This window comes from Octopus bimaculoides, chromosome 5 (genome assembly GCF_001194135.2).
Source record: "Octopus bimaculoides isolate UCB-OBI-ISO-001 chromosome 5, ASM119413v2, whole genome shotgun sequence".
Lineage (NCBI taxonomy): Eukaryota > Metazoa > Mollusca > Cephalopoda > Octopoda > Octopodidae > Octopus > Octopus bimaculoides.
Genome location: NC_068985.1, coordinates 72,760,930 through 72,773,926, shown reverse-complemented (window position 1 = coordinate 72,773,926; position 12,997 = coordinate 72,760,930). Strand labels below are relative to the sequence as shown.

The 12,997-nt window shown below is 36.3% G+C and overlaps 1 protein-coding gene across 5 annotated transcripts in view; it reads right to left on the bottom strand.

The window, feature by feature from the left end:
* Positions 1 to 12,997, bottom strand: part of LOC106877342 (copper-transporting ATPase 1) — a 101,912-nt gene that overhangs the window by 43,894 nt on the left and 45,021 nt on the right. For all 5 annotated transcript variants that reach the window (XM_014926219.2, XM_052967778.1, XM_014926220.2 and 2 more), the window contains 3 exons: positions 8,770 to 9,865; positions 1,721 to 1,918; positions 89 to 252 (listed from right to left, as the gene is read on the bottom strand). In XM_014926219.2, the coding sequence (XP_014781705.1) occupies positions 89 to 252; positions 1,721 to 1,918; positions 8,770 to 9,865 (1,458 nt within the window). The remainder of the gene's footprint in view (positions 1 to 88; positions 253 to 1,720; positions 1,919 to 8,769; positions 9,866 to 12,997) is intronic.

Sequence of the window (12,997 nt, the reverse complement as noted above, 5' to 3'; positions counted from 1 at the left end):
TATATATATATATATCAAAGACTCTGAGAGTGAGAGTTAGCTGCAATAAAAAGAAAAATACCTAACCAACTAGTTTTGAAATACTTACAATTATTTCCACTGCAGACTGACCAAGAGACTCTGATTCAAGAAGGGTAGCTCCAAATCCTAGGGCACTAATCTTATTTCCAATTTGGGATGATAGAATGTAAGCTGGATCATATTTCACTTCAGCTTTTTGAGACATCAATGCTACAAGAACGTTTTTTACACCTGCAAAATCAATCAATAGCAAAATTTCCATTTCAGTCAATCAACTAATATTTTTTTTTAAATCTCAAACGGGTACCACAAGAAGAGTTTCAGGGCAGTTTAATCAAAGAAATGAAAGCGGCATTTATGACTTATACTAGTGGAGCAAAGAGAGGAAAACCACAACTCATAAGTTGTTGCTAACTATTATTTTGATTTCGAAATAACCTACTTGGAAATCAGTGATTGCAGCTGTATCTCAGAGTTAATAGAGTAGCCTCCTAAGGCATACTACTCCTAAAGCCAAAACCTTAACATATCTCATGGTAAACGTCACCTGGAGACCTGTTGCTATCTATACCTTCTAATAAACAACAATACTACATGGGGGGAGGTGTAGTAAGAAGCAGAGTTGCGAAATCTCATGCTACTCTTTAGAGACATCTCTAAATGTCTGCAACAGAACCAATTCTACTAAAGATAGCCAAGGGTACTGTAAAATAAGGTCACAGGTTAGACCTACCATGCAAGAGCTGTTATTTTCCAAATCAAATGTATACAATAACAGTATTATCCTTTCAGATTTCGACAGAGAATCCCTTCACCCAAGATTTAACCCATAACTGCAACTCAATAAAATGCTCATAGACAGTAAAATTATAATACTTACAGCAACTAAGTTGTACTTTGTCATTATGCCTAATTTCAACAATATTAGTCTGGCCAATGAGAATTAAGAACACTCATCATAAACATAGTGTACTTTTAGTTTATGGCTTGGTCACAGGAAGAAAGATCACTGAAACTAGTGGGAAACTAACAAACATCTTAACCTCACAGCCATGCCTGCCTGCACACACATATCAACATCTTAATGCCTACATTTTAATGCTCGTATGGGTCAGACAGAATTTATTAAGGTAAATTTATCAACCCCAAAAGGATGATGAAACGCAAAGTCAGCCTCAGTGGAATTTGAACTTAGAACTGCTAAGCATTTTTCCCAGCATGCTAACAATTTTGCCAGCTCGCCACATCATCATCATCATCAGCGTTTAATGTCTGCTTTCCATGCTAGCATGGGTTGGACGATTTGACTGAAGACTGGTGAACCAGATGGCTACACCAGGCTCCAATCTGATTTGGCAGAGTTTCTACAGCTGGATGCCCTGCCTAATGCCAACCACTCTGAGAGTGTAGTGGGTGTTTTTACATGCCACCGGCACAAAGGCCAGCCAGGCGGTACTGGCAACGGCCACGCTCAAAATGGTGTATTTTACATGCCACCTGCACAGGAGCCAATCCAGCGGCACTGACAACGATCTCGCTCGAATGTCTTTACATGTGCCACCAGCACAAGTGCCAGGAAGGCAACGCTGGGCACAGGTGCCATTACGATTTCGCTTTCGCTTGCCCCAACAGGTCAGCTCATGCCACTTAAATCAGCATGAAAAATTTGGATGTAAAACTAGAAAAATATAACACTTACCCTCAACTTTGGAAATGTTGTTTTCGATGAGAGCAACACAAGACGCACATGTCATTCCAGTGACAACAAAGAAGCATTTTTCATACTCTATATTTTCAAGTGCATCATCGTTGCTACTGAAATGAACAACTGAGCTGCCAACATCAATAGCAACATTTGTCTCAGGGCTTTTAACCATGCTATTTCTATTTTTCTCTTCTGAAATAAAGAAACAAAAAAATTATAATAATACTTACGATGAAGATATCTGATATAGATATAAGGCTATCACTAAAACATTCAGAGTATTGGTCTTTTGTTTCAGTTGGAATTTAGCAGGAATATAAGACAAAAACAAGTGACTGGACACCAAAGGTATAAACTGATTTTATTGATTTTGTTTAGCCACAGGTCAGCTCTGGTCAGGCAGACTTATGAAGAAAAGTGACCATGTGTATTTGTGAATTTTTTTTTTTTTTTTAGGTGGAGAGGGTCCTTTTGTTTTAGTTAATACTTTATACAGGACCACATAATTTTATGAATCCTTTTTTTAAGACAGCAGAGATTTATTTAAGAGAGATTTGGCTGCTATTTCTAGAAAGTCAAACAACCATTTAGAATCTCATTTTTTAGTTGATATGTTGAAGAGGTAGCCATTTTAGTATACACAAGTAATGAAAGAATTTTCAGTCAGATACAGGTTCAAAGACGTGTATTTCAGGAAGGAGAGAATAATAAAGAAAACAAGGAGTTACTGTGAGAAGAGATGTTGCAAACCACAAATCAGAATTGTAGACACAACAATATTCCAGCTGTATGTTGAATAAACTTTGCAAAGAGAAAAACGAAAGGTAAGAACTTTATCAACATTCTATGATAACAGGATCAGATGTCTGAGGTGTTTTGGATTGGAAAGCAGTGAGTTTGTATGAATTAGGACATTATATTAGCAAGAAGTGTGTATTTATTGATGGTGGTGCACTTATTCGTACTCATGCTAAGGAGAAGTATGGTAAAATGAGAAGAATGCACATGCAAAACAAGGATTACTCCAGACAGAACCAATAAAAGCAACAGACAGTGAATTAAGAGCTAAACAATTGAAATGGATATGAAGAGTCAAAAAGCAGTCAGACTATGAGGGAGTGTTGCTGAGATGATAAAAATATCTAGTGAAGTAGATGTCCTAACCCAGTGGTTCCCAAACTCTGATCTGCAAAGGTAGTACTGGGGGTCCGTGAACTAAATTCAAAATTTCATATCTATATATATGTATATATACATAAGGATAAGCATATTAAAAGGAGTCCATGGAAAAACTCATTTAAATAAAAGGGGCCCGTAGTAGTGAAAAGGTTGGGAACCGGTCCTAATCCATTGCATAGTCAATCAGGTAATACAAGGAGTCAGTCTCAATGATGGATGTAACAGTATCATCAACTACTACATAGGCAAAGATGTTCCAGAAAGAAGCACATGTAGAGGCATCATATAGACATCCAAGCTATAAAAGTAATAAAAAGAGATGAAATACTGCTAAGCATTTTGCCCAGCAGGCTAAATAATAATAATAATAATATAGTATACAGGGAAAGAGAGGGTGGGAGAGGGGGAGAAGAGATGGTCGGGTACATTATTTACATTTGATGGATATTTGTCCTCATCTTGTTTGTTAACACAACGTTTCGGCTGATATGCCCTCCAGCCTTCATCAGGTGTCTTGGGGAAATTTCAAACTTGGGTTCTCATTCCTAAGGTATTTTTCAATGTTATTATCATTATTATTATTATTATTATTATTATTATTATTATTATTATTCAGGTCACTGCTTGGAATCGAACTTGGAATCTTGGAGTTAGTAGCCCGCCCTCTTAACCACTATGCCATATGGTTGGGTAGGTTGTAAAAGCATGGGACAAGCATTGTGAATGAGGAGAAGGAAACTAATTAGGAAGAAATTAGTTGATATGACAGTCGCTGATTCAGAAAAGGTCTCTGTCTGCGTATCCATGCTCTGAAGACTGGTGGTCATGAAGAAAATTAGATATAGATTAATGCTTTCTAGGGAGTTGTGCAATAAAATCAGTAAGGTGTTTAACATGCAGACAAGTGCCTATCAGAGCCTGGTTCATAGCCTCTCTTGTATATTATACTTCTCCAGGTCATAAAAGTTCAATATAGGATATCTGTAAGAACTTCTGGATCTGAATGCTAATATCCAACTTCTCAGCTAAATCTGTTGCAGAAGTAAAGAAATTCCAAACATTGAAGTAAAGCCTACAATGAAGAGGTTTTGAAGTAAATGCAGCAAATGTTTTAGTTAGTAAGAAGACAGGAAGTGACCATACTCAATAAGCAGAAAAAGAATTAAGCAACAATGAATCCAATGTAAAGTATCAGTGCAGAAGAGATGCAGTAGAGTCACAGGCAGGTCAAGAGAGAAGAATATGAATGTAATAAATGCACAAGAGCAGTTATTAGAAAAAGCACCCTGGAAAAAAAAAATTCATTCAAATGCTCAAAAAACTCCCTTTAGTTGACAGTGAAAAAAAGAGTTCATCATCATCATCATCATTTAACGTCCATTGTCAATGCTGGCATGGGTTGGAAGGTTTGACCAAGGCTGGTATACTGAGGGGCTGTACCAGACGCCAGTCTGATTTGGCATGGTTTCTATGGCTGGAGGCCCTTCCTAAGGCCAATCACTTTCAGAGTGTAATGGGTGTTTTGTGTGCCACCGGTATCAGTGCCAGTTGTGTGACACCAGTATCTGCCACAACTATGATTTTACTTGGCTTGATGGGTCTTCTTCTCAAGCACAGCATATTGCCAAAGTGAAAGAAAGTGTTATGAAAGTATAATAGCCAGGTGAAGAATGGGATAGAAAAAAGTTCAAGATTTTATGACATTTGTGGACAACAAAGGGAGTCTCTCTCCAAGTGAAGGGTAGATTGTATGATACCTGTATATAAAGTGCAAAAATACAAGGTAACAAGACACGAGTACTGAATGCAAAGGATATGCAGAAAGACTAGAAGTGAGCATGTTATCCTGGATGTGTAATGTTAGTGTGTATAAAGAAAAATGTTAAAAACTGGATATAAAAGGAAATTAAGTATATTGTGCTAGAAAGAAGACAAAAGCTGGGACAGGCATGTGATGTGTATGAAGAATGACAATTGAATTAAAAAAATATCAAGTGAATTCAAGTGGAAGTCTACCGGATATGGTAGAAATTCCTCTTGAACAATTAGAAAGAGATGACTGTAAGAGAAATATAGGCAAGATAGGAATTTCAGAAGAAGCAGAAGGACTTGGTGAAGCATTTAGTGAAGGATCCAGAATGGGCTGGAGATAAAATTGATGATAAGAGAAGGAGAAATGAGTGAGTTGGACTGGCCTATCTAAAGTGGGAATAGGACTAGCCTGCCCTGAGGATTAGAGGTCACAGTAAAAGCATTAAAAAAGACAGACTAAGTAGACAGTATGCTTTGTGGGCCAGAAACTGAAATGTGTTAGTGAATAACTTCACATCAATCAGTTGCAAGGAATTGTTTGGGATTGCAGTCAATGAGATCTGTGTCTCGCAGCATCACCATCCCAGATACAGGAATTGTAATCCATTGTGGGTTTCACTTGAGTATTTAACGGTGTTAGTAATTGTTGAAAACTAAAATATTTTCTGGCTCTGAGATGAAGATCAGTCTTTGTAATACAAGTTTTGCTATGTTAAGGATGTGACATCATCAAAAGAGATCATTCATGATGGTAAGTTGCAGCATCTGTAACTGTTTTAAGGGGTTTAAGTGTGCATTATTCTTGTTTACCAAAGGGTGAGATGCAATATTGATGATCATAGGTCTCTTGTTTAAGGCTGATCTGAGGATGAAAAACAACATTTGGGAAGAACATTTTAGTTAATGTAGTCCAAGATATTCTTAATAAAGGTAATATGATGGTCAAAGTTGGAATTCCTTTGATTATGGATCCATGTGATCAGGTTTGAGCTGGGACTTAAATACAACAGTCTTTAGTTCTTAGTTCCAACCCACTTTAACCCTTTCGTTACTAACCCATTACTAATTTTTTGGCTCATAAGACTAACCCGGCCGTAGCCAGCCGAGCGTACCCATTGTTATTTAAATGTATATTTGAACCCAAATTTTGTTAGTACTTTCGTTAAAACACCTGATTTCACTTTGCAAACAGTTGAGTTATTGTCTCCCACATTGTTTGGCGTGATATTTGAACTCAGTGAATTTTGGAAGATTTTTTTCCACATTTTTTGCAGCGTTAATTTTTTTCAACTTTGAAGATGGAGAGGAGTTTCATGCTATCAAGCAGTGATTCCGAATTTGAAGGTTTTTCAACAGAAGATATGGAGATATCGAAGAAAAGAATGAATGAGCTACAAAAGCACGTGGTGAACGATAATGAATCGGATATTGCTGTATCCGAAACTGAAAGCAGCGATTCTGAAAGCAGTGATTCTGAAAGCAGCGACAGCGACAGCGAGGATGATTTTACACCAGACAAAGATTAAAAAAAATTTTTATTAACAATTTTTCTGAGGAAACAGTGTCTACCCATAGTCTTTCTCAGGAAACGAAACCTTTAGACTTCTTTTTCATGCTTGTTTGAAATGATTACTGCGGAAACAAACCGTTACGCAGAATATAAACAAACCGGAAAAAAAAAGATAGCTTGTGGTTTCCTACACCTGTAGATAAAATACGGGCATTTTTTGCCATAAATATTATTATGGGTATTAGACAGTTACCCAGAATAACAAATTACTGGAGCGATCAGGAACCTTTTGGCGATGAATATATTTCCAGTATTATGAATGAGTACGATTCGTGAAGCTAAACCAATATTTACATGTGAGAGACACTAGCAGTACACCCCCCCCCTAGTACGTGGAGAACTTTGAGACAAAAATTATGCAACAGAATTGATTAAGAACCCTTTCTTTAATTATGTTCCAAATATCACATTAATATGTTGATAAATAAAAAAAGTTACAGGTGTTTAATGAGACTAGTCTAAATTCATGATTATTTTAGAATTTAATTGAAACTCATGAGGGGTGTATTTTGGTCAGAAATATAGTAACGAAAGGGTTAAGGGTACTGTACTATATTTAAGACAGCAGAATTTTACATTATGTCACTTTGCCTAGTTAGTAGGAAAGGTACTATGCCAGCTGGGAATATTACCAACAATATACAAGGAAAAACATTCTTCCCCTTTGAACTTAAAAAAATTTTAGAAAACAATAAGTACCATGCAATGGCAAAAGAATTGTTACTATAAACACTTATTGCTGCCTTTAAAATTGAGAAGTAGAATGAATTTGAACAAACTTGATAAATTTCTGGAGTAATTCCTATTTTAACAACTGAATATTGTCTTCTTACTACAAACTAGTAAACTGCAAAGTGGAAGTGACATCTATTTTTTCATTCTCCTTTATATTACTGAGTAATAATGATGCTAGAAATAGTAACAAAATCTCCTTCAAACAACAAGGAGAAAAAAAGTATATATCAAATAGTGTAGTTCTAGATCTACCATAAATAAAAATCAAGATTCAAGGAAATGAGAAATGATATATATCAACAAATATCAGTTAATCAAGTTCCCAAGTTTGAATAGTTTCCATGTTGTTGGGGTGAACATTAATATTTCAGGAAAGACCCGTTTCACAGAAAGGAAAGGTTTTCTCTGAAGAACACTGCCAAAAGCATTAGTATTCAGGTCTCTCCCAAAGCATACAAACTAATTCAAATTTACAAATTAGATATATTCTACCTGAAGAAAAGGTGATTTTGTTACTGTATGAATTTTTTTTTTATACGTGTGTGTGTGTGTGTGTGTGTGTGTGTGTGTGTGTGTGTGTGTGCGTGCGTGCGCGCGCGTGATCCATTCAGTCAGCAGTAACCTCAGATTAAATAACTGACCAATGAAGTTTGAAGTGACAGAAACACCTGTTTTTCTTCACCTGACAGTAGTGGCAGAGTAGGCTGTCTTGTCTTTCAGAGAACACACTACTTGTGTGTTCTTGTCTTATATTGTTTGCTATCATGGTGTACTCTGCTTGCAATGTGTTGATATAAAAGCAATTAGTTGGCAGCTAGCATGGCTAATGACAAAATAATTTTTGAGCTTATCATTATGTGGTCAGCTGTCAACCAAGTAGGAAAATAAGGAATAGCTCAAGTAGTCATCAGCAGAAAGATGCCAGTTAAATGCTTAACCCTTTCTGGATTATTTCTGACAAGACCACACTGTCATTTGTTTTAAATTAAATTTTGAAATAAAGAATTTCATGTTTGGATAGTAAAATTATTGTTTTGATCTTTTTGTTTTTTTATAAATACATAGTGATATATCAAAAATGATGTCTTAAACAAAACTTAGTAAAACAATGCTGAATCATTTTACCTTCTCTAATATCCAGTATCATTGATGTGCATGTAAAAATAGTTTTAGCTGAAATTGCAATGTAATTTAGAAGAGTTTTTAAGCTAGTTGCTAATAGTGTACTAGGGCCAATGTCACCAGTCAGTCAGTTTGAAATGACTAAGGGTTGAATTTTCCTCTTTCCTAGAAAAAAATTTATGCTACCCATTTTATCATTTAAGATTTACTCCCCATCAAATTTGTATCAATGAAAGCAGAATGTTAAAATACTCATTGTATAAACAATAAACCAATGAATCAAATTCCAAATAAATTAGCCTTAACATTCACAGTTTCTGTTCTTTTGCCTTCAATTTCTTTAATTTCAACATTTGGTGCAAAGACAACAGTTCACTAATTTATTTCCCCGTCATTAAAAAGGGGTTTATAGACCTTGAACACTAAAAGACAAATATGTGGAAATTTAGTATATCATACAAAATGCAGCATTCAGCTAGATGTGAATGATAACAATGAAGTTATTAAAAAAAAATTATCTTATGTGAAGGATTATGACAAAGTTGATAATTGCTTTTCTTTTTTTCAATGCACAAAAATAGACGGGTAATAAACTAGAGAATTCATCCAAATTGTTGATACGTACCTGCTACACTTGCTTCAAAACCCATATCATCAATGGCATTGCAGAGTTCAGAAGGAGATGTTGTATCAGGATAGTACTCAATCACAGCATTGTTATCCTTCAGTGAAACAACAATGCTTTTCACTGAAGAGTGTTCTGAGATTTTCATTTGGATTGTGCTCTGACATGATTTGCATGTCATTCCTTTAATATTTATCACAACAGTGGCAATCAGATTAAAGGCAGCTGGATTATCTCCCTTGGAGACCTCAGCATCAAACCCCATATCACTTATAGCTTCAGCAATTGTTTCTGGACTTAACTTCTCAGGATTATATTTCACTAGAGCATTATTGTTCTCTAGTGACACAGTTATTTTATTAATGCCTGCTTTCTCCGATATTGTGTTTTCGATGATTGTAACACAGGAATTACAAGACATTCCTTTAATATTGATAATACACAGATTTTCTGCTGGGACATTGCGCTTGGCAATTTCATCAAAATCTACATCAGAAGAATCACTTTCAGTTAAAGCTGCTTCAAAGCCCATGTCATCAATTTTGTTGCGAAGGGCCTGTGGATTAGTAACCTGCTGGTCATATCGAATAATAGCACGTTTTTCTTCCAAAGATACTGAAATAAAATCTACACCTGGAAATTTAGAGAGTTCAGATTCAATTGTGCGAACGCATGACTGGCAAGTCATGCCATCAATTTGAATGATAGTTTCAGATAGAAAGCTCTGTGTTTGATTCATTTTTTTCATGTTAACCTCAATCCCAATAGCTTCTAAAGCTTCTGAAATTTGAAGTCCACTAATTTTTGAATTTTGACAATATACAGTTAAGTCTTTGTCTTTTGAAAATTCAACAGAGTTCACTCCATAAATACTAAGCAGTTTGCTTTCAGCATTCTGCTTTTCTGATACAGTCAATGGTTTTTGAAAGAGAAAATCTAAAGTTTGTTCAGAATCTTTTGTTTCCAATGCTATAGCAGGGTTTACTTGTTTAACTCGTGCCATGAAGCCAAGTTGACAAATCTCTTCAACAACATCAAGTGGGGATACTTCAGTGGGACTGTAACGAATAACTGCTTTCTCTTCAGCTAGTGACACCTGGAAATGTAAAACAGGAAAAATGTACTTAGTACAAATATTTACTTCAAATATTTAATACAAAAATCAGCAAAAGACAAATCTACATTGTTAGGATTTATAAACAAAACAATAGATTTAAAAGTCAACAGAAACCAATTCCAGTAAAACAACAGAGAAAAACAATGAATCAAATAATGATAATTATAAACTAATATGTTATCTCGTTGAAAAAAGAAACTCTTTCCTGTGCATGTGCATGCACCCTTCATCACTCTTGCAAGCTATGAAAAACACCTGTAAAGAAGTCTGAAGATAACTCCTGTAATAACTGTGGAATCCAATCCTCCACCTGCAGTTTTAGCCACAAATATAAACTGCTCTTCAAAACTATAAAGCCAGAGCACTGTCAGTGTTTTCTGGTGAACTAACTATATTACCGAAAATCATGAAACTCATATCTAGACAGGAAATGGAATAGAAGAAAGCATTGCAATATTCAAATTTATTGAAATTCAAAAATAAATTAGATGATTCAAAAAAAAAAAAAAAAGGAGCCAGAAACCTGTTCAAAACTATAACACCAGGTTGAATAATGTTGCAAAAATGAGGCAAAACAAGAAAATTATGATTTATTTCAATGATATTCTCATGCAATACATCAACAAAAGTGTGTTTGACCACCGCCTTTCTGGTTTACTTCAAAGATACGTGATTTCATGCTCCCAATCAACTTCTGCAGCAGATCAAGTGAAAGCTCTCCCCAGGCCTTCTTTATTGCCGTTTCAAGCTCATCAACAGATGAATACTACTTGCCTTCGCTTTACACAACATTCATGAGATACCCCCAGGAATTCTCTATAGGGTTAAGGTTGTGACTTCTTGCTGGCTATGGCATGATTTCAACCCCAATTGCATGGAGGAAATCCAAAATTGCCTTTGCTTTATGAATACGAGCACTGTCCTGGTGAAACATGAAGTTCTCATCATGAAACCTTCCTTCTTTGTCAACGTGAGTCCCATCCAACATATTGATGTATCATGCAGTACTGAAATAGCTATCCATGATGACAAGTGGCAGCTTCCTAAACCATAAGACCTCCTCCGCTGTTCTACCACTTGGAATAAGTAGAATTTTGTATACATTTATCTGCCCAGTAACCATTGGCACCATCCAAATTGCATTTTCCTCATCAGAGAACAGAACCCTGACCCATTCACCATCTCGTATCTGATGCTGCCAAGCAAACTCCAATCTAACAGCTTTGTGGGAAGGGAACAATAACAGACATCCTAGCTGCCTCTACAAGTGGCAGCCATGGTTCAAAATCAATCTTCTTACAGTGGTTGTTGAGGCTCCTGCTCCTGCTGATGCCTTGATTTTGGAAACAGAAGAGCAGTGTGATTTCTTCACAGCTCTGACAATGGCCCTTTCATCCCTTTCTGGTGTAGTCTTGGGACATCTACCAGCATGAACCCTGTTGTAGCCTTCAGGATCTTTCAGAATATTGTCCACTGGCGTTCTGTTTCATCGAATCTTCTTGGCAATCTTCTGGTTACTCATTCCTTCTGCTTTCAGTTCAAGAATCTTCCCTTGTTCAATTTTGGAAAGCTTTGTAGCTTTAGGCATACTGGAAATGTAATTTGGATTATGGTGAATACGATATTTTCTAAAACAATCCAGAAAGAAACGAAAATGTATTAGTGGCTTTACAGTTTTGAAGTGTTGATATTCATGGGAAAATTGGAAAATCAGGTGTTGTAATGTTATAATAAAGATACAAGGATTACATTTCAAAGTATTTACAAAATACCCATTTACAATATATTATGCCATATGTCCACTTAAATACAAAGCTAAATTTCTAAATAACTTGTAAAAATATGTGGCTTTATAGTTTTGAATTACATATAATAACACCATTTGAGTGTGGCCTGACTGGCCTTCGTGCCGGTGGCACATAAAAGCACCCACTACACTTTCGGAGTGGTTGGCGTTAGGAAGGGCATCCAGCTGTAGAAACTCTACCAGATCAGATTGGAGCCTGGTGCAGCCATCTGGTTCACCAGTCCCCAGTCAAACCGTCCAACCCATGCCAGCATGGAAAGCGGACGTTAAACAATGATGATGATGATGATGATATATATATATATATATATATATATATATATACATACACAAACACACACACACAATGTATATACTTGGGTGTGCATGTGTGTTTGTGTGTGTATCTAACTATCTACCTATCTATATCTCTCTCATATATATATAATGTGTGTGTATGTGTGTATGTGTGCGTGTGAGTGAGAGAGGTGTTCTGGATTAGAAGACAGTATGGCTGAGAAAACTAGCAGTCATTGGAAAGAAGTATATCTAGAATGATAGAGGCACCTTTGCCTCGGTGCTGACGGCAGTTTAACAAACAGAGCAGTCGGCAATTGAAGCTGACAGTTGTATGGTAGATAGGGCGATTGAAGATACGAAGGTAGAGAAAGCTGCTAGCCCATGAGGAATACTTGCTGAGATGCTCAAAATACCAAATGAAGTAGGAGACATGCTAGACACCTGAATAGTTAATCAGGTAATACAAAGGAAGGTGTCATACCCAATGACTCAGGCACAGTAATAGCATTGTAAACTGCTTCTTAGACAAAGAAATCAGATGCAATCCAAAGCCAGTATAGGAAGCAAACATAACTACAATGATGTTTCTTTTTGTAAACATTCAACTGTACACACACACACACACACACACACACTCACACACTGATTGTTCATTATTGAGGAGTACTGCTTACAGATATCAATAGCTTATCATTATTCTAATTGGATCTCAAAGGATCCATTTCTCCCTTTCCTCATGACATGTGATAAATTTGAACTTCAAATGCCTAAGGTTGAAACAGATGGCGCAAGGTATCTTATCTGATACTCAAACATTCCACCAATCCACCACTCTAGATTTTTGGCATTTTATTCTTTTACTTGCTTCAGTCATTTGACTGCAACCATGCTGGAGCACTGCCTTTAGTTGAACAAATCGATCCCAGGACTTACTCTTTGTAGGTCTAGTACTCTCAGTCTCTTTGCCGAACAGCTAAGTTACGGAATGTAAACACACCAATATCAGAGTCATGAAATTGTGGCGG